Source organism: Oncorhynchus gorbuscha, linkage group LG02 (assembly GCF_021184085.1).
Source record: "Oncorhynchus gorbuscha isolate QuinsamMale2020 ecotype Even-year linkage group LG02, OgorEven_v1.0, whole genome shotgun sequence".
Classification (NCBI taxonomy): domain Eukaryota; kingdom Metazoa; phylum Chordata; class Actinopteri; order Salmoniformes; family Salmonidae; genus Oncorhynchus; species Oncorhynchus gorbuscha.
In genome coordinates, this window is record NC_060174.1 from 71,594,120 (window position 1) to 71,621,136 (window position 27,017).

The 27,017-nt window shown below is 40.6% G+C and overlaps 3 protein-coding genes across 7 annotated transcripts; all 3 read right to left on the reverse strand.

Moving 5' to 3' along the window:
- Positions 1-1,081: 1,081 nt before the first annotated feature.
- Positions 1,082-6,826, reverse strand: LOC124008788 (gap junction alpha-3 protein-like). Its single transcript, XM_046320339.1, has 2 exons — positions 6,501-6,826; positions 1,082-4,023 (listed from the first exon to the last, which is right to left on the reverse strand). The coding sequence occupies exon 2, from the start codon at positions 3,972-3,974 to the stop codon at positions 2,892-2,894; it is 1,083 nt and encodes a 360-aa protein (XP_046176295.1). The 5' UTR covers positions 3,975-4,023; positions 6,501-6,826; the 3' UTR covers positions 1,082-2,891.
- A 2,351-nt stretch (positions 6,827-9,177) lies between these two features.
- On the reverse strand, positions 9,178-13,154 carry LOC123994173 (gap junction beta-1 protein-like). 5 transcript variants are annotated; one of them, XM_046296733.1, is made up of 2 exons: positions 13,023-13,154; positions 9,178-10,847 (listed from the first exon to the last, which is right to left on the reverse strand). In XM_046296733.1, the coding sequence occupies exon 2, from the start codon at positions 10,831-10,833 to the stop codon at positions 10,111-10,113; it is 723 nt and encodes a 240-aa protein (XP_046152689.1). In that variant the 5' UTR covers positions 10,834-10,847; positions 13,023-13,154; the 3' UTR covers positions 9,178-10,110. The 5 variants fall into 5 exon arrangements, with proteins under 5 accessions (XP_046152689.1, XP_046152660.1, XP_046152681.1 ...); XM_046296704.1 differs by lacking the exon at positions 13,023-13,154 and adding an exon at positions 11,269-11,412; XM_046296725.1 differs by lacking the exon at positions 13,023-13,154 and adding an exon at positions 11,027-11,260.
- A 6,765-nt stretch (positions 13,155-19,919) lies between these two features.
- Positions 19,920-26,742, reverse strand: LOC124008793 (immunoglobulin-binding protein 1-like). Its single transcript, XM_046320352.1, has 6 exons — positions 26,498-26,742; positions 25,761-26,063; positions 25,319-25,514; positions 25,145-25,221; positions 22,337-22,446; positions 19,920-22,190 (listed from the first exon to the last, which is right to left on the reverse strand). Exons 1-6 carry the CDS (start codon positions 26,707-26,709, stop codon positions 22,042-22,044), a joined length of 1,047 nt encoding a protein of 348 aa, XP_046176308.1. The 5' UTR covers positions 26,710-26,742; the 3' UTR covers positions 19,920-22,041.
- Between the last annotated feature and the right edge of the window lie 275 nt (positions 26,743-27,017).

A 27,017-nucleotide genomic window follows, 5' to 3' on the forward strand; every position in this document is an offset into this window, starting at 1 on the left:
ATAGCTTTCACCTGGTCAGTCTATTTTAATGAAAGAACAGGTGTTCCTAATGTTTTGTACAATTAGTGTATGTACAGAACCTTAATAGGACTGTAGTATACCACCATCAGTTCAGGTAATCTATTTTGAATGCCCAAGTACATTGGGCACTGTCAACGACAACTAGTTGAGACTTCATGTCTGTTGTTCGTATAGAAAAGTCATGCATTTGTTTTTTATGAAGTGTACAGAACAGCTGTATTATAGAAATAGTCCACAAATCCATTTAATTGACACTGCATTTCACCCACAACGCCAGCCTCGATTTTGTTTCATTCAAAGGCTTAATGTTCAGATAGTGATGATATTTACGTGTTTGTTATTTAGCAGTCGCTCTTATCTAGAGTGGCTTTACAGTAGTGAGTGCATACGTTCGTCTTACTTTTTTTGTACTGGTCTATGGTGGGAATCGAACCCACAACCCTGGTGTTGCAAGCTTCATATTCTACCAACTGAACCACACAGGACCCTATGTAAGCAATCATTTTCAACTTAAACACTTTAAATCTGTGTTTACCATGTGGCCAGTGAGGGGAAAACCATTTATTGCTGCCATATGTTCACATGTACAGTATCAAGAAGCTCATAGTAATGGCAGTCTTTTTACTTCATAGCTAATGTATATACACTACATGTCCAAAAGTATGTGAATACCCCTTCAAATTAGAGGATTGGGCAATTTCAGCCATACTCGTTGCTGACCGGTGTATAAAATTTGAGCACACAGCCATGCAATCTCTATAGACAAACATTGGTTGTAGAATGGCCTTACTGAAGAGCTCAGTGATTTTCAGCATGACACTGTCATAGAATGCCAGCTTTCCAACAAGTCAGTTTGTCAAATTTATGCCCTGCTAGAGCTACCCCAGTCAACTGTAAGTGCTGTTATTGTGAAGTGAAAACATCTAGGCGCAGCAATGACTCAGCCGCGAAGTGGTAGGCCACACAAGCTCACAGAACAGGACCACCGAGTGCTGAAGCATGTCAAAATTGTCTGTCCTCTGTTGCAACACTCACTACCGATTTCCAAACTGCCTCTGGAAGCAACATCAGCACAATAACTGTTTGTCAGTAGCTTCATGAAATGGGTTTCCATGGCCAAGCAGCTGCACACAAGCCTAAGATCACCATCCGCAATACTGAGCGTCGGCTGGAGTGATGTAAAGCTTGCAGCCATTGGACTCACCACCTTGCAGTCTGATGGACAAGTCTGGGTTTGGTGGATGCCTCGAACGCTACCTCCCTGAATGCGTAGTACTAACTGTAAACTTTGGTGGAGGAGTAAAAAATAGTCTGAGGCTGTTTTTCGTGGTTCGGAATAGGCCCCTTAGTTCCAGTGAAGGGAAATCTTAATGCTACATTTAAGTCATTTAGCAGATGCTACAGCATACAATGACGTTCTAGACGATTCTGTGCTTCCAACTTTGTGGCAGACACCGACTACGAGCCAGGCCTAATCGCCCAACATCATTGCCCGACCTCACTAATGCTCTTGTGGCTGAATGGAAGCAAGTCCCTGCAGCAATGTTCCAAAATCTAGTGGAAAGCCTTCCTGGAAGAGTGCACATACTTTTGGACATGTAGTGTATATTGCCCCTCATTTAATCATTTCTTATTGTAACAATCATAAACATTCATTAAACAAAATAAGCCTAACATCGTGATAGAATAGTTTTTTTATTTACTTCATTTTAATCCTGCTTAGATTGTATTGTCTTGACAAAATAGTATGTTTTAATGCATTTTCAGTCGTGAATGTCTTGAGAAAAGTTGAATATGTACTATGTTTATTTTCTGTCTTTATAATTAAAGGATGCATATAGAATTGAGAATGTCTTGTACAAATTCTTTCATAAAAATACAATTCATTATTCATGGTTGTTAAATCAATGAAATGCGTTCTGCATTTAAACTCTTTCTGGTATGTGGTCTGCCAAAGGATTACACAGTGATATGAAACGGACAAGCATTTGCTTTGTCATTATTCCCAGTCAGAATAATCAGCATGATATGGGTTCATAAAACAACTTGCCTTGAACACTTTGAAATATTATACTCTACGTGGCAAATGTTTGGCTAATGGGAGAAAACCTCCCAACTGTTGCTATTATTTATGCCCTAACTAATTAATGAAGCTTTGGAGTTCGATTGGCCTCTTTGCATACAGACTCCCGAGACAGATAGAGATATGGCACTTGTCCAGGGAGTACATTTTACCCCGTACTTGGGTCTTGTCTGCTGGCCACGGGATTGCTCTGTACAGTAACAACTAAAGTAGAACATGAGCCCACCTCTGTTTGTAGCACTGCACATAGGACACAGCATTGCGTCAATGCCTCAAACATCTGATGTTTTTCAGTTGGAGAAGTTCTGTTTTCAGGAGTAAAATGTTTATCTCGAGCAAGTAAACAAAATGAACCTAAACCTCTACTCTACTTTGGTACAGGGTGATGTTTAGGGTGTGGAAATAGGTGAATGCTGCATTTTGACTGATACCTGTGTTGTGTATACACCTTGGTTTTATACTAGGGAAATTGTCCAAAACATTCCAATACATATGCTGATGTGCTATCATGTGTGCAATGATGTCAGAAGGGGAAAAAACGTTTTTGTTTGCAGTAACTTCTTTGTTGTAATATTGCAAACAGCCGTGGCAGTTTCACCATTAAGAATTCCAGCTTTAATGCATCTCCGACAGTCCCACTCTCGTCCCAAGTCTGGCCCCAAGTCAGATTAGGTCCAAGGCCCAACTATTTTTTTCCCCGCCACCTCAGGTGGAAACACAAACGTTTAGATCTGTAGGCCAAGCCACTGTATAAAACCCTGTGGTGAAAATAAGCCATAACTGTCCTTCAGATCTTTAGATCGTCTAGTCTGGTCTTATTATTGCTGTGCTTGCTGGATCGACTCGGACGCCGTTGGTTCTCTGCAGGCGACCCTGGAGCAGAACTGGAACCTTTATTTTCTGTGGTGTCACCCCCTTCTGGGTTACTGTTCCTCTCTACGGCCAGGTTATCTCTGTTCTGCTTGTAAGCCACTTTGCTGCTGTAGGGGTGGTAGGCAGTGTCAGGCTCAGTCAAGATGTACTCGTCTGCATGGTATGGCTCAGGGGCTGGTTGGTGCCTGGGGAAGTAGTTATAGTTCGGGACAAAGGGCACTACTGCCTCGCTGGGGACCTTGTACCCTGCCTCAAATGTGGACTGGGCACGTCTATACCGGAGGCCCTGGCGGCACTTGGTGAACCCCAGGTGATACATCTCGACTAGGTTCAGTAGCAGCGAGATGAACGCCACTGCCAGCATGAAAAGGATGAAGATGGTCTTTTCTGTGGGCCTGGAAATGTAGCAGTTCACCACGTTGGGGCAGGGTGAGCGGTTACAGGTGTACAGTGGCTTCAGCTCAAACCCATAGAGCAGGTACTGGGCTACGATAAATCCCACCTCAAACAGGGTCTTGAAGATGATGTTGAAGACATAGGTGCGAAGCAGGACCCCTCGCAGGCGGATGCGGCCCTGATCGTCCCGGACTGGGGGCTTCTTGGGTTTGGCGTCAGGCAGCAGCTGCTGCTTGTCATTGTGGATGGCCAGCTGCGCAGCCAAGTCTTTCTCCTTCTGCTTCTGTTTCTCCTCCATGCGCACCAGGTGCAGGATGTGGCCCAGGTAGATCAGAGTGGGCGTGGACACGAAGATGATCTGCAACACCCAGAAGCGGATGTGAGAGATGGGGAAAGTCTTATCATAGCAGACATTCTGACAACCAGGCTGCTTGGTGTCACAGGTGAAGCCAGACTGCTCGTCACCCCACACCTTCTCAGCTGCAGCTCCCAACACCAGGATCCTGAAGATGAAGAGCACGGTCAGCCAGACCTTGCCCACTACGGTGGAGTGCTCCTGGGCACTCTCCAACAGCTTGCCCAACAAGTTCCAGTCCCCCATAGTGGCTCACTCATAGGCTCAGTCCTACAGAGAGACCCAAAACAGGAACCTGCAATCAGAATAAAAACATACAAACTAATGCACTGCATAAGAGACAAACATCACAATTGCATTGAAAACTGTTGCATAATAACTTGGAGAGCTGGAGAAAAATGCCTCGCCATTACTTTATCATTACACCTAGGGTGGCATAATAAATATCTACGTGATGCATTTTCACTTGAATGTATTTGGTTGTAAACTCATGCATTTGAAGATAAGAGCCAAATATTTTTACTGTGGCTATTCAGACCTTTCCAACTCAATCATTTGTTTCTAGTTTTTGGCTGAGGTGCAGTTTTTTATATTTGTTTGAGAGGGTTCCTGTAAATTAACCGGATTCACTATCATATATGAGGTTCTGCTTCAAGTTTATGTGGTTCTGTTTCTTCTAGCATGAAAACATTTGTCAATACCTTAATTTGGTCTATGCACCATGCAGAGACCAACTAATAAGTGAGATTGGTGCTTCCTGGTAATAATTTGCCATAATGTATCTGAAGAGAAAGTAATGTCCAGACTTTGACTCATTACCAACCTATGGCCTTGTCATTTCCACACAATTTATTTTTCACAAGCTGGAGCCCTAATCCTCAACATTTCCCCAAAATGTGAGAAGTTCTGAAAAACATGAAAAATAGTGTAATGTTGGTCATGTTCCTGGGTTATTGCCACATGCTTGTGAAATGTCTTGTAGAAAAGCTCTGGGTGGTGTGTATGCATATTTTGGGGTTTTCCCTTCATTATCTTGAGAAAAATACATTTCCTCAAAGTTCCTCTGTTTTTATTAGCATGTTTGATTTAATGAACACACCCCAGGCAACAGCAGGATATCCACCCTTAAAGTAACACCTGTTTCCTTGAGGAGAAACCTCCCATCAAGTAGACCATTATCCAAGGATGCAAAATTCTGGTAACTTTCCCCAAATTCCCAGGTTTTCAGAAATCCTGGTTGGAGGATTACGGATTTCCTGTTTTTGTCATTTTATTCCGGGAATCTTTCAACCAGAATTTCTGTGAATTTCGGAAAGTTTGCAGCCTTACCAATGTAATTTTATTCATTATAGGTGAGATATGAGCACGATGTATGAATGGATGATGTACAGGTAACTGGCATATATTCTACAAGTGTCTGGAACTCTATTGGAGGGATGTGACACCGTTCTTCCACGAGAAATTCCATAATTTGTTGTTTTGTTAAATGGTGGTGGAAAACGCTGTCTCAGGTGTCGCACCAGAATCTCCCACAATTGGGTTGAGATCTGGTGACTGAGATGGCTATGGCATATGATTTACATCATTTTCATGCTCATCAAACCATTCGGTGACCACTCGTCACTCCCATCAGAATAGAAATGATTCTCCATAGGTTGAAGGCGATCATTCAGAATATCTGTGTATTTATTGGTGTTTACCTTGACCTCTAAGGGGTTGAGCAGACCAAAACCATGCCAGGAAAAAACACCCCACACCATAACAGAGCCACCAGACCCTCATTTACTCGTGTTTCCTTCATTTTGGCAGTGACCTGTATATTCATCACACTCGTTGAACTTAATTGTAGGCTACTTTATATGTTGTATGTGTAATAGCATATCAGGAATAGATCATTGAAATTGGTTGTCTCCCATTTAAAAGGTTATAGAGCAGCATATGTATCTCATACTGATCCTGTTAATAGTCCCAAAAGTGAATAGTCCCCTGCCTGTCATTTTAGTAATACAGGCATCATGTATGAATGTCTATTGCATGAAGACTAAGTACTGACGGTACACACGACCCAGAGAGTATGCCCTGGAGCAGGTGGTGGCCTGGCCACTGTAGCTTACTGCCACGCAGTGTAAACTGAGGATAAGATGGAGAAGCTCCAAGACACACATACTGACACACACATGGCAGGTTGCAACTCTCCTCTCCCTAGATATAGATTAATGGTACATTCCCAGGGGTTGAGTGGATACTTTAGTAAACACACCTAGTCACCGATGCAAGTTAAACTTGCCTCTGGAAGTTGCGGTCAGGTTCCCAGATGAGTTTCCCCACAGGGATTTGAAAATGATTCCAAAAACGAGGCTGTTGTTACCTAATAGCCTTTCATGACAGTGTACATGTGGATGGCCCATAACTTTTACATTCATCATAGTCCATGATCTAATCATCTCTGACTTCATCTGTTAAATTCAGCTCTTATTACACAATAAATAATGTTTTATAACAACACTGGCCTGGTTAGTAGATTGGACTGCAACTACATTGAAATGGCTATCTTCCCTCATTACAGTTTGAAGTTGAACCATTTCAGAAATTCAGAGACTAATATTGACCAACCTGCTTTTGGAATTGTAATACACACTTTATTATGATACAGTGAAATGACACAATTACTGGCCTCTTGCAGTATGACTGCAGGGACCACTAATAAACATGATTTTACAATGTATGTTTCTTCAGTTGAAACTTTTATAGACACAGTGTGTCAAGACCCACCTTCCCATGATGCTTATCTCCAGTGAAATTGCAGATCCAGTGGTGGCGTCTCCACTTAGGTTGCTATCCATCACAGTCTATACCGTGGTAATCCTGTTCCCGGCAAGACCATGTCCTTGGATAGTGATGACACTAGACTTCTAATGTTAAGCTATCTTTTCTACAAATGATTTCGGCAAGTTTTTAGCTCTTGTTGAATATGCTTACTTACGCCCCATAAATGTGCCCTGTAAAAGTATCCACCAATAGGACCTCTGTAAAAAAACTTTTTCACTGTCAGTTAGCTAGGATGAGAGCACTCACACTCCCTGTAGAGAATTATAAAGCCCATTGCTAAAGTGGTGTTGCTTTACGACTGAGTGGCGTGTAAGTAGTCCAATGGGGGGTGGGCTTAAGTCTTGCGTGGTGTGGCTCTAAATATAATTCACTGTGAAGGGAGTGACTTTGCTATCACTAAAGGGGGATGTGTGTGTGTGGGGTGGTGGTGGTGGTGGAGTTGAAAGGTGAAGTGTTCCAAGTCCTGTGGCTGTGTGGGGGTGGGAGAGCATCAGAAAATGGAAAGAGGTGGACCCTCCCTTCTTTGTTATGGTTGGGATTGACTGGCACGTACTGTGTCATTGTTGACAGGCTGACAGGAATCTCACAGTCTGTGGTGGGTGTAAATTCAGCAGAGGACATCCTTCCAAACAGAAGCAGTTAAATTTACTTTCGATAAAAGAGACAAAACCATGTTTGGTTAAACTGACTTCGGTTCATTGTAGTGATGAAATCATACCCCTTTAAGGATCAAATTGTAAAGTCAGATAAGTCAACAGAGAACACATAGCACATATGGTAATTTGCAAATCTGCACTTTGAAAGGCACAGTATGAAAGGTAACCATATGAAGAGTTTATTTCCAAAACGCTATATCCACAGTTCTTTCACATTTGTGTTTTTTCATCAGAAATGATTGCTTATGGGTACGTTCGTGTGTGTAAAACATTACTGTTCTCGGATTTTTAATTAATAGATTTTACTTTTTTTTTTGCATTTACTATAAGAGGATAAGAGCATCTGCTAAATTACTAAAATGTCAAATATAAATGTTTTACAAACAGATCAAATAATAATTATATTGAAGTCACAAAATGTAGATATTTGTTACATTTGACTGTGTAAAACCTAGCAGTACTTATTTCTCTGAGAGTGAGGCGGATATATAGTATTTTGCAAAAAAACATGATTATCTCTCTTTTGAAATGAAACCATCAAGTGATAGATTTTAAACAAATACATGTCTGTTATTGAACCCCATGCCTTGATTAGACAGTGAAAAAACACATTTCTTTCAGAATTTCTTGAGACAATTAAAGCTAATTTGACAACATTTCTGAAAGTGGATATATATACCATTTTGGAATGAAGCTCTTCATATGACCAACATTTGCTGTATTTATCCAGCTTGTTAAAAGCAAAGTGTCTGATAGCAATAACTCCAGATTTAGTGGCACTATACATAGCGAACAGTGAAAATCATTGTGATTAAATGTCTTCCTCCTGTCAGACCTCACACCTCATAGACTCTATATATGGTCTCTATTGACGTGCTCTAGAAAAAGAGAAATGCCCTCACACTTGCCCCTGCTAGGTCCAGCTGTCCCAACGGTGAATATTTCTTAGGCTCAGAGGCTGACCCCTCACAAGGCTATGCTATTGATAACCTGGGACCATGCACTCTACCCAGCCTGTCTGGAGTCTTTAATCACTGAGGCTGCCTCAGACATTTCCTCACAGGCGGTCTGACAGCTCACCAGAACTACAGCCTACCTCTGTCTTTTAGAATCTTCCCCAGACTTCATTATTTGATTGTGTTTAAAAAATAAATCTATGAATTAAACTTTTTCCCCCTTCAATTCTTACTCAATGCCACTGTCAATTGATGACCATAACAGCAGAGAATCTATAAACCATTAGTACCTAATGTTTTGGCTTAGTTGTATATGTTAATGCTGCTCTCCTGTGGCTTTCTGAAGTATTACATAAAGGTAACATCACCTTGTAACGAAAGACCACATACAAAATAAAGGAAACACTTGAGTAAATGTGGGATACAAAGCATATTGAAAGCAGGTGCTTCCACACACCTGCTTCCTGAGTTTATTTACGCAATTAACATCCCATCATGCTTAGGGTCATGTATACAAATGCCCAGTTGCCCATTGTTTTGACTACCAATCCTAGAAGAAGAGATCTCTGTGACTGAAAGAGAGGTCTCAAAGAGGCATAGGGGATTTAAAGGGTGTGTTTGTGTGTGTCTCTCACCAGATCTCAACCCTATTGAACACTTATGGAATATTCTGGAGCGGTGCCTGAGATGACATTTTCCACCACCATCAACTAAACACCAAATTATGGAATTTATTGTGAAAGAATGGTGTCGCATCCCTCCAATAAAGTTCCAGACACTTGTAGAATCCATGCCAACTTTACCAAGGCGCATTGAAGCTGTTCTGGTGGATCGTGGTGGCCCAACACACTATTAAGACAATTTATGTTGGTGTTTCCTTTATTTTGGCAGTTATCTGTACATAAAGCATTCAGAATACACTCACAAGCATATATGCATATAGTTGTGTTCACTAGCAGCTCGTTATAATATTTCCATGTGGCTATGGTACATAATTAAACTCAAGTGTTTTATTAGGAATTTCTCATTTTATTAGGTACAGCAATAAAAACCAGTGCAAGACATTCAATATAAGAAGGCATGGTATACAACAAAACAGGGACTAAAATGCTATATATATTATGAAGTAAAACCTTTACAGTACCACACATTCTAAACATCTATTATCCTTATACAGCAATGCTGTATATACTGGTAAGAAAAACAATGAGATAGACATTTAAACATGTTCTCTGATCATTCGGTTCTACCATCGTAACTTAAACTTTGAAAATTAAGCACATTTTCTCATTCGTTATCCATTCTATATGACTCTATACACTTGCATAATCAGTCTCATTCATAGAATTCAAAGCACCATTCAGATGTCTTGAAGCACCCACTTGATATTTCACTATGAAAGTGAGGTAGTTATTAGTGGTGCTTAGGAATGGCCTCATAGTTATTAGTAATACTCCACTACAACCACCAGATGTTGGTGAAATGAACCACTTGGACAGTTCTCTTGGGTTAATATTTACAATGGACAATTGAACCCATACCCAGGCTTTGTCCTAAGCACGCCGCATTAAACAGGCTGTCAGGAATTAAATCAGGATATAGAATAGATGATGAGATGGTTTAGTTGCTTGAATCTTGCAGACCATACCGAAGACGGTATATTGAATTCAGCTGAATTTGAGGCGTTGCAAGTTAAGGGCACATTAATACATCAGTTTACCGTACTTTTACCGTACAGTCTCCTCTTCTGTCGAGCTTGTGTCTTTATCCAAATTGATATTGTCCATTTGAAGTGTCATTTCAACAAGTATAGAAAAAGTGTCGACACCTCATCATGGTGAAGTAAGCAGATTAATGAGTGTTGTTAAGGCCCTTACTTTGAGCTTTGAGCATGTTATGTAACCAATTAGAGTTATACTGCCATGGTCCGTTCAGTTTGTTCTAGTAAGAGCAGAGCTTTTGGGTGATCCATGCCCCCATGGTTGAGTCTCCAGCATTGCTTAAGTGCCTACCGCAAGCCTTCCCTGCCAGGAAGACGACCTCTGCGATGTTGAGCAGGATACAGATCCCTGACACAGCCAGCATGAACACAGTGAAGACAGTCTTCTCTGTGGGCCTGGACACAAAGCAGTCAACCGTGTTGGGGCAGGGGTACGAGTCACACTTGACTAGGCGGATCATCTTGTAGCCGGGGTAGATCATGTAGAAGAGATACATGAAGGTCACTTCGAAGATGATGCGGAAGAACAGGCTGATGATATATGTCCACCAGAGGGCACCTGTGATCTTCATCTTCTGGGTCTTGATCTGCTCCAGGTCCTTGGGGCTGGCCCGGCCAGACAGTTTATAGAGCTTCTTGTCGATGTGTCGGCGATGGGCAACATGCATGGCCACCAGCAGGGCCGGGGTGGACACCAAGATGAGCTGCAGGGCCCACAGACGGATGTGTGAGATGGGGAAGAAGTGGTCATAACAGACGCTGTTGCAGCCGGGCTGCTGGGTATTACAAGTAAAGCCAGACTTCTCATCGCCCCACACACTCTCTGCTGCAACCACCAGGACCAGGATGCGGAAGATGAAGAGGACAGAGAGCCAGATGCGACCGATGCCCGTGGAGTGTCTGTTTACACCGCTGATGACGGCATAAAAGGACGCCCAGTTCATTTTCGATTCCAGGTCTGAAAAACAAGGATAGCATTAAAATGATTTCATTGTAGAAGCTAATAGGTCAACAATGTTGATCATTTGTTGATAATTTTTCATAAAAAAATGTGCCTTACATACGTTAATTATTTCCACAAGATTTCTTTATACAAATATTAATTGCACGGATTGTTACTAAAAATACAGATCTCACATAACCCGATTCACCAGTCAACAACACTGTCCGACCAGCACTGGTCAGCGACTGAGATATTGGGAAATCTCAATAAAGCCATCCATTCTTTAAAAGCAGAATCCCCCAAGACTAATTCCATATTCTTCAAATCCAACAGCAACTGAGCTCTCTCCAGCTGGCTATATTTCAAATCTATTTAATTCCATTCCAGTCATTCCTGCCATGCCAGAAGAAGAGACTTGGAGAGATGGAGAGGTTACCAAGCTCAACAGGAGGTGTAAGAGGCATAGGCGGCACCCAGGGTGGAGGACAACGTTGACCCGCCGGTGTAGCATGGACATTGATGTGCGTCCAGTGGAAAACCAAGCCTCTCTACCAGCCCTGACGTTGGTGTGCGGCTTAAGAGCGCAAGTCTTTGGTCTTGCACAAGACATCATGTGACCTTTTTTCCCAAAGTCACTGGCAAGGGTGTAACTGCCCCCATGTGACCATTGTGCCATGTTGACACTGGCACCAACCTGCATGGTATATCTGTTGCCTTTCCACAGCCAGACTGACCACAGACGGTGGTCGTGATGAGGACTTTCATTAAATGTTCTATAATATTTGAAGTGCAATAACAAAAACTATGATATGTCAATGAAAATTGTCCCTACAAATAACAGGGTTCAGGTCTATTTCACTTTAACTCATTCAAATCAATATATAAATGAGAAAACATCAATATTTCAAATAATTCCCTATTGAAATATTGTACATCTTAGAGTATATATATGATTTCCAAAATAAAACCTTTACTTAAAGCTATTATTCAAGATGTGCATGTTTTTTATTCTTACAGTGTGCACCCCTGATTTTCTTAGATATATATATATATATGTGGACACCCCTTCAAATTAGTGGATTTGGCTATTTCACCCACACCAGCTGTATAAAATTGAGCACCCAGCCATGCAATCTACATAGATAAACATTGGCAGTAGAATGGCCTCACTGAAGAGCACAGTGACTTTCAACATGGCCCCGTCACAGGATGTCACCTCTCTAACACGTCAGTCTGTCAAATTCCTGCCCTGCTAGAGCTGCCCCGGTCAACTGTTGTTATTGTAAAGTGTAAAAGTCTAGGAGCAACAACAGCTCAGCTGTTAAGTGGTAAGACACACAAGCTCACAGAACGGAACCGCTGAGTGCTGAAGCATGTAACGCGTAAATATTGTCTGTCCTCGAGTGCAACACTCATTCCAAAGTTCCAAACTGCCTCTGGAAGCAATGTCAGCACAATAACTGTTCGTCGGGAGCTTCATGAAATAGGTTTCCATGGCCGAGCAGCCGCACACAAGCCTAAGATCACCATGTGCAATGCCAAGCATCGGCTGGGGCTGGTTTGGTGGAGGAGGAATAATGGTTTGGGGCTGTTTTTTGTGGTTCGGGCTAGGCCCCTTAGTTCCAGTGAAGGGAAATCTTAATGCTACAGCATACAATGACATTCTAGATTATTCTGTGCTTCCAACTTTGTGGCAATCGTTGAGATGAATTGGAATGCCGACTGCGAGCCAGGCCACATCGCCCAACATCAGTGCCCGACCTCACTAATGCTCTTGTGGCGAAATGGGAGCATGTTCCCACAGTAATGTTCCAACATCTAGTGGACAGCCTTCCCAGAAGAGTGGAGGTTGTTATAGCAGCAAAGGGAGGGCCAACTCCATATTAGTGCCCATGATTTTGAAATGAGATGTTCAACAAGCAGGTGTCCACATACTCTTGGTCATGTACTCTATTTTACAAGCAATCTATTGTGTGGCTGTTACTGGTTATGAGAAATGAAATAGAACCAAAATGGTGCTTTTAAATCATGTTAATACATCAAATACAGCTTTTTAAGGATAGTTATAGAATTTTAGAAACCTATTCACCAACATGTAAATCATGACAACAAAAGGAAAATAAAAACGTTTTTTAGTACACTTAATTTAGATTTCAGAGTTGTAACAAATTATTAAATGCATAAAATTACCTTCAGTAGAAGTAGTGCACAAACACACCAAGAAATAATTGAGTTGCCATTAGTATAGAAATGTTTTTTTCCCATTAGTGACTATGTGAGACAAAACACCATGAGTTTGCATTGCTAATGATTTCTCTCACACTAGCCACTGCCCTGCACAGTCAGTCATATGCTCTTGTGTGAATAATTTACATACAATAGCTGCTTTTATTGGATCCAACAAGCCCCTTTAGAATTCGCCTACCCTCAGCAAAGGAAAGAATCTGTGTGGACACAAAGAAGCCTGTCCTATCTATTGTGAACTGTGCTGCAAGGGAAGTGGAGGCTCCTTTTGACGCAATACGGAGTAAAAAGTACAAAATCCAAACAAAGAAAGTCTAACCACATGCAGAGGGAGTAAATCTTACAGATAACGGTTGAGAAATAAATGCTTGCTGTGTGCGTCACAGTGTGTGTGATATTTCCAAAGACATTCTAACCTTTCCTTGTATACCCACCTGCTGTCAAAAGGTTCAGAGGAATACTCTTAGTTTTAAAGAAGCCTCAGACAGATCCACATCTAGAGGGAGCTAAGCCCACGGATGACACACTAGCCTTGTTTATGCCTGCCGCTGCAGAGTTGCAAAGAAAAAGCCATATCTCAGACTGGCCAATAAAAAGATTAAGATGGGAAAAAGAACACAGACACTGGACAGAGGAACTCTGCCTAGAAGGCCAATATCCCAGAGCCTCCTCTTCACTGTTGACATTGAGACAGTTGTTTTGTGGGTACTATTTATGAAGCTGCCAGTTGAGGAATTGTGAGGCGTCTGTTTCTCAAACCAGACACTCTAATGTACTTGTCCTCTTACTCAGTTGTGCACCGGGGCCTCCCACTCTTCTTTCTATTCTGGTTAGGGCCAGTTTGCCCTGTTCTGTGAAGGGAGTAGTACACAGCGTTGTACGAGATCTTCAGTTTCTTGGCAATTTATCGCATGGAATAGCCTTCATTTCTCTGAACAAGAACAGACTGACGAGTTTCAGAAGGTCTTTGTTTCTGTCTATTTTGAGCCTGTAATCTAACCCACAAATGCTGATGCTCCAGATACTCAACTAGTCTAAAGAAGGCCAGTTTAATTGCTTCTTTAATCAGAACAACAGTTTTTAGCTGTGCTAACATAATTGCAAAAGGCTTATCTAATGATCAATTAGACTTTTAAAATGGCAAATTTGGATTAGCTAACACAACGTGCCATTGGAACACAGGAGTGATGGTTGCTGATAATGGGCCTCTTTACGCCTATGTAGATATTCCATAAAAAAATCTGCCGTTTCCTGCTACAATAATCATTTACAACATTAACAATCTCTACAATGTATTTCTGATCAAATTTATGTTATTTTAATGGACAATATTTTTTACTTTTCTTTCAAAAACAAGGACATTTTTAAGTGACCCAAAACTATTGAACGGTAGTGTACCTATTCATGCATACACACACGTATAAATATATACATATACACTGTTACGAATCCCTTTTGGCCCGACAGTCTAGGGGGGGGGGGGTGGTAATGAGACCCGTAACATAACTCATGCAATTTATAATAGTGACAAAGTAAAAGTGAGAACGAAATAACCACGACAACTGAAATCTACCGTCAAACTCAAGGTTTATTTGAAAACACACGGTAATGGTGGGGGGGAAGCAGGAAAAGGGGCTGAGCTGGACCCAAGGAAAGAAACAATAAGTATTCAAAAACACCCCTAAGCTAGACTAGCCTACTTTAACAACAGCTAACTAACTAACTAAAAATACAGTGGGTGGTCCGCCCAGTTCTAACTAGTGTATTTCTAGTGTATTTAACAAAGTCTACCTACGGGTAGTGTATGCCCATGGGAGACATGTCTTGGTTTCCCCTTTTCCCAGCAGCAAACAAACACCATAACCAAAAACAATACTCACAGGTGAGTACAAAGTGCTATGGAGGTGCTCAAACAAAAGAGAGGTTAATACACAAAGAGAGAGTGAAACACAGAGACCTACAGACATGGCATTTACAGAGAGATTGAGCTCTAGAGTAAACAACTGACAGGGTTTTTAAACCAAGAGAAAGGAACTGTGATAGGGTAGGAAACAGGAGGGGGTGTGTCTTCTGATTGATGATTGGATTGGTGACTGATTGGGGAGTGATGATTTTCACCTATGAGGGGAGAAGGAGAGAAAAGAAACACACACACACACACACAGGATACTTGTATCCGTAACATACACATACATACATAAAAATACATACAGTGGGGAGAACAAGTATTTGATACACTGCCGATTTTGCAGGTTTTCCCTACTTACAAAGCATGTAGAGGTCTGTAATTTTTATCATATGTACACTTCAACTGTGAGAGACGGAATCTAAAACAAAAATCCAGAAAATCACATTGTATGATTTTTAAATAATTAATTTTCATTTTATTGCATGACATAAGTATTTGATCACCTACCAACCAGTAAGAATTCCAGCGCTCACAGACCTGTTAGTTTTTCTTTAAGAAGCCCTCTTTTTCTTCACTCATTACCTGTATTAACTGCACCTGTTTGAACTTGTTACCTGTATAAAAGACACTTGTCCACACAATCAAACAGACTCCAACCTCTCCACAATGGCCAAGATCAGAGAGCTGTGTAAGGACATCAGGTTTAAATTGTAGACCTGCACAAGGCTGGGATGGGCTACAGGACATTTACATTACATTTAAGTCAATAGGACAATAGGCAAGCAGCTTGGTGAGAAGGCAACAACTGTTGGCGCAATTATTAGAAAATGGAAGAAGTTCAAGATGATGGTCAATCATCCTCGGTCTGGGGCTCCATGCAAGATCTCACCTTGTGGGGCATCAATGATCATGAGGAAGGTGAGGGATCATCCCAGAACTACACAGCAGGACCTGGTCAATGACCCTAAGAGAGCTGGGACCACAGTCTGAAAGAAAAGCATTAGTAACACACTACGCTGTCATGGATTAAAATCCTGCAGCGCACGCAAGGTCCCCCTGCTCAAGCCAGCGCATGTCCAGGCTCGTCTGAAGTTTGCCACAATGCCCATCTGGATGATCCAGAGGAGGAATCGGAGAAGGTCATGTGGTCTGACGAGACAAAAATAGCTTTTTGGTCTAAACTCCACTCGCCGTGTTTGAAGGATGAGTACAACCCCAAGAACACCATCCCAAACATGAAGCATGGAGGTGGAAACATCATTCTTTGGGGATGCTTTCCTGCAAAGGGGACAGGACGACTGCACCTTATTGAGGGGAGCATGGATGGGGCCATGTATCACGAGATCTTGGCCAACAACCTCCTTCCCTCAGTAAGAGCATTGAAGATGGGTCGTGGCTGGGTCTTCCAGCATGACAACGACCCGAAACACACAGCCAGGGCAACTAAGGAGTGGCTCCGTAAGAAGCATCTCGAGGTCCTGGAGTGGCCTAGCCAGTTTCCAGACCTGAACCCAATAGAAAATCTTTGGAGGGAGCTGAAGGTCTGTGTTGCCCAGTGACAGCCCCGAAACCTGAAGGATCCTGAGAAGGTCTGTATGGAGGAATGGGCCAAAATCACTGCTGCCGTGTGTCCAAACCTAGTCAAAAACTACAGGAAACGTATGATCTCTGTAATTGCAAACAAAGGTTTCTGTACCAAATATTAAGTTTTGCTTTTCTGATGTATCAAATACTAATGTCATGCAATAAAATGCTAATTAATTATTTAAAAATCATACAATGTGATTTTCTGGATTTTTGTTTTAGATTCCGTCTCTCACAGTTGAAGTGTACATATGATAAAAATTACAGACCTCTACATGCTTTGTAAGTAGGGAAAACCTGCAAAATCGGCAGTGTATCAAATACTTGTTCTCCCCTGTATACATACATATATTTTTTTAAATATTTGTACAAACTAGTGAACAACAAGAACAACAACGCTTAGCCCTGTATTTTCAGCTTACTATATACATTTTATGGACACTGTCTATTTTACAATAGTTTTATTTTGTTTGTTTTTTAACTCTTATCCTTCAACTTCTCTCATATATTTATGATGTCCATCCGGTTTGATTTATATTTGCCATATCTTTCAAACATTTCTCTTCAAAAAAGTTCTTAACTTATATTTTATTTATCAAAATATTATTTAACTAATTATGGTCTTTAATGCAGGGCCTTGCTTTTTCCCCCTTCCACTTTTGCAGTAATGCTGTAATTAGTTGGTTGTAATTTTGGGTAAAGCAGATATTTCCATATGTTTTAGTTAGCTGCATGTATGACATAAATCCACCAGTCGTATTTATGATATCATCTAGGAAGATTATACCTTATAAACAATTTTTCAATTAGTATATTTGAGTTTAACAACAATATTTGTTATATTGTTCTGTCTTTTCTGGTTGATTAAATTGATATTGCAACCAACTTTCTATGGCTTGTTTTAAAAATAGCTTTATTTAGGAGATCATTTCCTTTTCAAATAACTGAAAGTGAGAGGTTGTAATCTGAATAAATGGAAAAAGGCTTTTGGGTGAGACATTCTTTCTAATTTGCTAGAGAACCAGTTCGGATTAAGTGTAACTTTTGTATGGCTAAAGCCGTTAATGAGAGGTCTAATGCTTTAATATTTAATCATTTCTGCCCTCCGAATTCATATTCATTATATAAATTGGCCGGTTTAATTTTGTCTGGTTTGCCATTCCAAATAAAATGGAATATTTGTTTTCTAATATAATTTACAAAAGTGTTCAATAGGTGTAGGCAAGACGATAAGCAAATAGGTAAACTGGGATATGACTAAAGAGGTAATCAGGGTGATTTTTCCACAAATAGAAAGGTATTTCATTTCCATGGTAGCAAGATCTTATCTAAATTTATTGGAGTGAGATCATTTATTTATTTTTGGATATGTATACCGAGTATATACATATCACCATCAGACCATTCTATTGGTAAAGTACACGGTAAAGTAAAAGTTGTATTTTTTTGTGATCCAATACGTAATATAGATCGTTTATGAGGCTGGGGAGGGATCCAAGTTGTAGATTTTAAAGAAAACATGAATCATCAGCGTACAATAACACCTTTGTTTTTAAGCCCTGTATTTTGAATCGCTTGATGTTATTGTTGGATCTGATTTTAATAGCTGACATTTCAATGGCCATAATAAATATATATGCCGATAGTGGACAACCTTGTTTTACTTCTCTTGACAGTTCAAAACTTTCTGAGAAGTAGCCACTATTTACTATTTTACACCTAGGGTTACTATACATTATTTTAACACATTTTATAAGAGATTCTCCAAATGTAAATGTCCCATGCATTTATATATAAACTCCAGTCATACTTTATCAAAAACCTTTTAAAAGTCAGCTATGAATAGCAGGCCTGCTTTCCCTGATTTTTCATAGTGTTCTATTGTTTCCAGTACTTGACTTCTATTATCTCCAATATCCATATAAAAAATCAGTCTGATTAGAATGAATTATATCCAACAATACCTTTTTAATTCTATGCGCTATTCATTTTGCTAGAATTTTTGCATCACAACACTGAAGTGTAAGGGGCCTCCAATTTTCTAAATTGACTGGATCTTCATATTTCCATCTTGCATCCTGTTTCAGTAATAATAAAATCAGACCTTCTTGTTGAGTGTCTGATAATCTACCATGTACATAGGAGTGGTTAAACATGCTAATAAGGGTCCTCTGAGTATATCAAAAAAAGATTTGGTATACCTCAACCGGAATGCCATCCAGCCCTGGAGTTTTCCTGACTTAAAGGCTTTAATTGCATCAATAAGTTCCTCTGTAATTTCACCTTCACATGAGTCTTTCTGAACGGCTGTTCATTTTACATTATTAATAGAAGAAAATCCACACAATTAGCTTCGGTTAGAGACGGAAACACCTTTTTAGCATTGCTTTTTAGTCTCAGTTTTTATTGTTATTCATTTGTTTTTTATCCTCTTATGTTTGTAATGTGTCTCTGTCAACTGTTTCCACATTGTGCCCACATTTCCTGGCCCCTCCCTATACGCAAATTATTTGACAGATATTCTTTCAAAATCATATTTATTTATTTTAAGACACTTATTGATCCATAAGTCTATGGTGCCACCTTTCAAATATTGATTTAAATGGTTTCACTGTCCAGTTCCGTCTATCAATCAATCAATCAAATGTATTTATAAAGCCTTTTACATCAGCAGTTGTGCTTATACAAAAACCCAGCCTAAAACCCCAAAGAGACAGCAATGCTGGTATAGAAGAACAGTGGAAAAACTATCTAGAAATGCAGGAACCTAGGAAGAAACCTAGAGGAGCCAGGCTCTGAGGGGTAGTCAGTCCTCTTCTGGCTGTGCCAGGTGGAGATTACAGGAGTACATGGCCATTAAGGTCAAATCGTTGTTCAAACTTTCATTAGATGACCAGCAGGGTCAAATAATAATCACAGAGGGTGCCACAGGTCAGCACCTCAGGAGTAAACATCAGTTGTCTTTTCATAGTCGAGCATTCAGAGGTAGAGACAGGTGGTGCAGGAGAGAGAGTGAGTCTACACTTGTAAGATATCCAGACATAATGTGTGCCCGTCTACCTCCGAAGGTGGTCAGGCAGATCTGATCACAATCAGACCATAATGCGTCTTTTAATAATCTGCACCTGTCTGGAAATGTGGGCACAATCAGAATGTGGACAAGTTCAGGACAAAGGATGCATGTTAGAACAAGGTATAAATCGAGCTACTGACTGAGGTTAAATATCACTGTACATCAAGAGACATGAAGCTAGAACTAGGTGGCCCAGAATTGAGGTAGTGAACTGATGATTTCACTTTAGCACAGCTGTCCAATGGGTAGCAAATAAAGGAAACGTTTAGCGAGCATGTCCAATATATTGATTTAATTGGCTTTGAAACTGAAATACATTTTGAGATCACAATTGATGCTTTCACCAAAAGACACATATCAAGTTACATGGGAGCAATATTAGTCATGTTCAATATATATGATTTGGATTCATGCACATTTTGTGCATGTGAATATCAGTGTGCCAATAACAATTTGCTTGACCATAGCAGCTTATCATATTTATTCTGGACTTCTTTAAGAAACAATGAGAAACGTACAAAACAGTCAAATAATTTGTTACAATGGGAACCATGCAGGTTTTGCACACAGAATTCCTGCTATTCTGAAAAAAAAATAGACCAACCACTACTCATTATCAACTCTGACAAAATAATCCACCAAGTCTGTCAAAATCAGTGCCTGTTCAAACTGTACATGTGTAAGAGGTGGGAAAGAAATCAAATGAGTCAGCCATACATTTTGAGAAAAGAGCAAATTGGCTGTCACAAGGCAGTTATTTAACAACAAAAAACTATTCAGCAAAACAAGATGAAAAGGGAGTGGAACTCTGTAATTAAGTGCATCACAAACCCATTATTCAGTGTTACAATGGACATCAATCAGAGGAAATAATATTGTACATACTCCATATGTATTCTGACAGTGAAGTAAACCATTTTAAACTTGGCTCTATACTCCAGTATTTTAGTTGAGAATGTTTCATATTAGGCGACAGTACAGAATGCTAGCAGCGAGGGTCTGTTGTACAATAAAAAAATGTATGTATCTAGTCCCCCATTTTAAAAAGTCATAACTACTTGGACAAATTCACTTATAGTGTATTAAAGTAGTCAAAAGTTTAGTATTTGGTCCCATATTCCTCACACAATGGCTACATCAAGCTACTAAAAACTTGGATGCATTTGCTGTTTTGCCCAATGGGAACAGAATGGTGAATTCAGAGACCGGGACCGAGTTGTGCCATTTTATTTTTTCACTTTTATTGTAAGAATAGATCTTTCTGAATACTTCGACATTATGGATAATCATGAATAATGATGAGTGAGGTTACAAAGATCATACCCCCCCCAAAAAAAAATGCTAGCCTCCCGTTACTGGTAATGGTGAGAGGTTAGCATATTTTGTTGTAGCCTCTGATCAGCATCTCACTTATTATTCATGATTTTTCTTAGTCATGGCATTATCAGGATTAATTTAGAAATGTTCAGAAACATTATCTGTAATCCTAGAAAGAAAATTAAACCAGTCACCATTCAGTTATTATTGGGCAAAACAAAAACAAACTGCACAACACTTTGACAAAAATGTACTTACTTTGTCTGCGATACGTGGTTGAATGCACTAAGTCGCGCCGGACAAGTGTGTCTGCTAAATGACTCAAATGTAAACGTAAAAATGGGTCCAAATACTCAACTTTTGAATACACTCAGTGAATCTGTCAAAAAATACTTAGGACTTCAAATTAATTTCTAAACGGTAAAACAGCTATTAAAACACCCTCAAAACAAAAGGTGACATTCTGTACTGTCACCTGATCAGATTTTTTTCTTTCTTCTCAAATTCCAAAATGCTGGAGTATAGAGCCACATTTTAGGAGACTGTATAAGCACACAAGCTACCCTTTCCCTCACTAAACACATTAAGTGTGGATGACAATATACAATAGCAGTTTTTTGGAACTATAGATTGTTACCACCTCTGTAGAGTTCTTCACAGAAGTCTAAGTACTGTTGGATACTCTCTGGAAATATGAATCTGCTTGGGAACAGCTGTTAATCAATTGATCATCAAATTCACTTTACTAATCTTCTCAAGCATAGCACTGCTCCATCTCGACAGACGACGCCTTGGTGGAAATACTTGGTAGTGTATTCGTATGGAACCTGCAGATAATATTAATGGCTGCCAATAAATAATTTTCCTCTAATACGGCCACAATTACAGCCGTGATTTGCAGCATCAGAATAAAAAGTGACCATAAACAGACAAACAGTTTCTGTCTGGGATTGTATAAAACTCCCTTTTCTTAAAGACCATGTTTCCATAGACACCAGCAACGTTGTTGTTTATTACAGAGGGACAGAGAGTAGATGAACACTGCAGACCAGGCATGGCACTGTTGCTTTGTTTGATGGTTGTTAGCCCATGTTTTTACGGTTCCCATAGCCTCTCCGATGCGTATCCTTCCAGTTGTCCCAGTCTCTAGCTTTCTGCAAGGCCTCCTCATCGTCGTTTTCAACCCGCTTCTCTTTCTCTTCTTGTTCTCGCTCTTCTGCATCAAAGTCCTCTGAAAGGGAGACAAATTGTATTTGGTGAATGAAACAGGGTGTATATAAAACATGGTTGATGATCATTTATTTGAGTATTCCTGAAAACAATTGATGTACAGTTAACTGTAAATAGAATGCTATTATAAACATCTCTTAACCCTACCAGCGCTGCGTGGGATCCCCTGGTCTGGCAAGGCATTTTTCTTCCTGTGCTGTTCATACCAGTCATCCACTGACATAGTAGGTAGGCTGGGGTAGCCTGCCCCAAATACTCTGAGATGAAAAATTACACATTAAAAGGGATATTTTGTTTTTCAGCATGTTAGACCTAATTTTCCACTTACTTTTCAAGTTGAAGTATCATCCAGACAGTTGTTTTGGTTAAAGATCCTGAGATTTCTTTGGCTGGCTTAGTTGTGTGCATGAGCCATATAGTGGCAATGGTCAGACACACACACAGCAAAAAAAGAAAAGTCCCCTTTTCAGGACCATGTCTTTCAAAGATAACTCGTAAAAATCCAAATAACTTCACAGATCTTCATAGTAAAGGGTTTAAACACTATTTCCTATGCTCGTTTAATAAACCATAAACGGTCGTTAAGACACTAACAGCTTACAGACGGTAGGCAATTAATTACAGTTATGAAAACTTACGACACTAAAGAGGCCTTTCTACTGACTCTGAAAAACACCAAAGGAAAGATGCCCAGGGTCCCTGCTCATCTGCGTGAGCGTGCCTTAGGCATGCTGCAAGGAGGCATGCAGATGTGGCCAGGGAAATAAATTAGAAATGTCCGTACTGTGAGACTCTTAAGACAGCGCTACAGGGAGACGGAACGGACAGCTGATTGTCCTCGTAGTGGCAGACCACGTGTAACACCTGCACAGGATCCGTATATCCGAACATCACACCTACGGGACAGGTCCAGGATGGCAACAACTGCTTGAATTACACCAGGAACGCACAATCCCTCCCCATCAGTGCTCAGACTGTCCACAATAGGCTGAGAGAGGCTGGACTGAGGGCTTGTAAGACCTGTTGTAAAGGCAGGTCCTCACCAGACATCACAGGCAACAACGTTGCCTATGGGCACAATCCCACCGTCGCTGGATCAGACAGGACTGCCAAAAAGTGCTCTTCACTGACGAGTCGCGGTTTTGTCTCACCGGGGTGATGGTCGGATTCGCATTTATCGTCAAAGGAATGAGCGTTACACCGAGGCCTATACTCCGAAGCAAGACCGATTTGGAGGTGGAGTGTCCGTCGTGGTCTGGGGCGGTGTGTCACAGCATCATCGGACTGAGCTTGTTGTCATTACAGGCAATCTCAACACTGTGCGTTACAGGAAGGACATCCTCCTCCTTCATGTGGTACCCTTCCTGCAGGCTCATCCTGACATGACCCTCCAGCATGAAAGTGCCACCAGCCATACTGCTTGTTCTGTGTGTGATTTCCAGCAAGACAGGAATGTCAGTGTTCTGCCATGGCCAGCGAAGAGCCCGGATCTCAATCCCATTTAGCACGTCTGGGACCTGTTGGATCGGAGGGTGAGGGCTAGGGCCATTCCCCCCAGAAATGTCTGGGAACATGCAGGAGCCCTGGAGGAAGAGTGGGGTAACATCTTACAGCAAGAACTGGCAAATCTGGCACAGTCCATGAGGAGAAGATGCAGTACTTAATGCATCTGGTGGCCACACCAGATACTGACTGTTACTTTTGATTTTGACCCCGCCTTTGTTCAGGGACACATTATTCAATTTCTGTTAGTCACATGTCTGTGGAACCTGTTCAGTTTATATCTCAGTTGTTGAATCTTGTTATGTTCATACAAATATTTACACAAGTTAAGTTTGCTGAAAATAAACGCAGTTGACAGTGAGTTTATATACATATACACACACACGTTCAAAAGTTTGGGGTCACTTAGAAATTATTGTTTTTGATAAAAAAGCATTTTTTTTGTCCATTAAAATAACATCAAATTGAGCCGAAGTACAATGTAGACATTGTTAATGTTGTAAATTACTATTGTGGCTGGAAACAGCTGATTTTGTTTGGAATATCTACATAGGCGTACAGAGGACCATTATCAGAAACCATCACTCCTGTGTTCCAATGGCACGTTGTGTAAGCAAATCCAAGTCTATCCTTTTAAAGGGATAATTAATCATTAGAAAACACTTTTTCAATTATGTCAGCACAGCTGAAAACTGTCATGCTGATTAAAGCAGCAATAAAACTGACCTTCTTTAGACTAGTTGAGTATCTGGAGCATCAGCGTTTGTGGATTCGATTACAGGCTCAAAATGGCCAGAAATAAAGCACTTTCTTCTGAAACTCGTCAGTCGACTCTTGTTCTGAGAAAGGATGGCTATTCCATGTTCGAAATTGCCAAGAAACTGAATATCTCATACACCGCTGTGTACTACTCCCTTCACAGAACAGCGCAAACTGGCCCTAACCAGAATAGAAAGAGTAGGAGACCCCGGTGCTCAGCAAGAGGACAAGTACATTAAAAAAAGTGTCTGGTTTGGGAAACAAACGCCTCACAAATCCTTAACTGGCAGCTTCATGAAATAACCAGTCTGAGATATGGATTTTTGGTTACTACATGATTCCATGTGTTACTACATGATTCCATGTGTTATTTCATAGTTTTGATGTCTTCACTATTATTCTACAATGTAGAAAACAGTACAAATCAAGAAAAACCCTTGAATGAGTAGGTGCCCAAACTTTTGACTGGTATTGTATGCATGCATGTACACACATACAATGAGGTCTAAAGTGTTAAATAAACTAGGTATCCCTTTAATTACACATTAATCAACTATTTACTTCATGTGATATTTTAAGCAAGTAGCTATGTACTGTTGACAAGGGAGGTTGGACAGAGTACTTATTTTGTGAGCAGGAAAACGGCAATTTGCAGGAGAAGAAAATAAATGATAAGTTTGAGCAGGTGCCTACCGGGCCTGAACAGCATCTCTGGTGAGAATGAAGGGTTTCATGGGAGGCCTTTTAGAGTGTAATGGCTCTGCTGAACTCTGCACATGGAAAAGATACAGCGCATAAGAAAACCATACTCTTTCAATGAGACATTGGTGAATGAATGGCATTAGTTACATCTTCAAGTCCAGGTACCTGTTTTAGAACATCCATCCTGGTCAAAATCTCCATTTCCTGGTCAATGCTCTCTATCTCCTCCAGGGATACAGCAATCCATTTCCTCACATTGAGGAGGTAAAAGTTTCGGACTATCTCGTCATCTGCCTGCCCACTGTCCACTGCTGCCTTGATCTCTGATAGCTTGGCCTCTGTGTCCTTCCTCTGTTTGTATCTGCAGAGTATAATAAATAAGTTAAAACCATTTGCGTGCAGATTAATTGCCATTATGAAATGAATACGTCAGATCTTTAATTTGTTAAATAGGTGGGGGACATAACATATTTGAAGAGGTGCGTGACAGGTACTAGACCTTCAAGCATAGGTCAGTTGGCCTAAATTTGACTTGCGCAGTGCTCAATCAAAACAATGATTGTTCTAATTGTTAAAATTGTAATTGAAATGTAGATGTTTAATATACCTTTCTATCTTTGCCGCTCTAACTGTTGCCATCGCAATTAAGTCTGGAGGTTTGGGGGGCCCATTTGCAGATTCTTCTTCTGGTATGTCAACGGAGTTTTCAATGGTTTTGGGCAGTTCAAACTTTGATATGTTATACTCCTTACATCTTTTCAAGAAGTCCAAAAAGTAACATCTAGCTATCTGAACGTGGTCTAGTCGTTTTGCCAGGTTCACTTGCTTCAAAGTTAGTGCCCCCAGGAAGGCAGGCAACATAAGATACTTCAGATCTGTGGTTGCTACCTCCTCCAAATCCTCATTTCGGCTGAAAAACAAAAATAAACAAGATTAACCTTGATGATCATAACTGTTCATTAGAACTAGCTTATCATGTGGAGAAACATTGCGAACTGTTGAGCCTTCAACTGACGTTCCACCTTAAAATTGGTTTCCAGAATGAGTACGGACACTTTCCTGATACACACATTTGAACGCACTGGACATGCAGCATCACCTTCATTGTATGGCCTTACCTTAAGTTAGCTTGCTACTGGAGCTAGGTTGTTAGCTTGTTTACGACCGCCTAGTAAAGTAGCTAGCTAGCTAGCTAAACGGTCAAACAACTTTACGGTGTAATCTGTTATCTAGCTGTCTTTACAATTTGATACCTGTGAATCTGGCTAGTCGTCATTGCTAGAAAAGCAGTCTGTGTAGTTTGGTAGCTGCTATAGGTAGCGCTAACGACGTTAGTAACGTCACCTGAACAAGTCGAGTTGGGCCACCATTCGCGTTGCCACTTCAAGTTGCGTTATCCCACGCTTGATTTTGACCTGGATATGGGTGGCTGCGATGGGATCATTTGTGGTGTCCACCTCCTCATATAGTTTCCATCCTCGATCTAATAAATCAGATAGTTTAAGCGGTTCTTCTGACTGCATTAATGACATGCTAGTGCTTTCTACGGCTGCCATTTTTTTTACAACGTTTTGGATGTAAATGACCACTATCGGCTTCCGTATTTATTCTACACTCACTTGATTTATGAGCGTATAGAAAGATGTTTGCTGTGTTTTCAATAGCTGTTTTGACAAACGTCCTCCTGAGACTCAGCAATGCATGTGTGTCCTCTAATGGACATCATTCGTTTTTGGTCAGTATTTATAAGGCCACACGTGCAGTGGCGATTTTAGCATGTAGCAAAGCCACTACATAATACAACATTACACAATACATTAATTGCACTATAATGGTGACAACCGGTGCCCACATACTGTTAGGG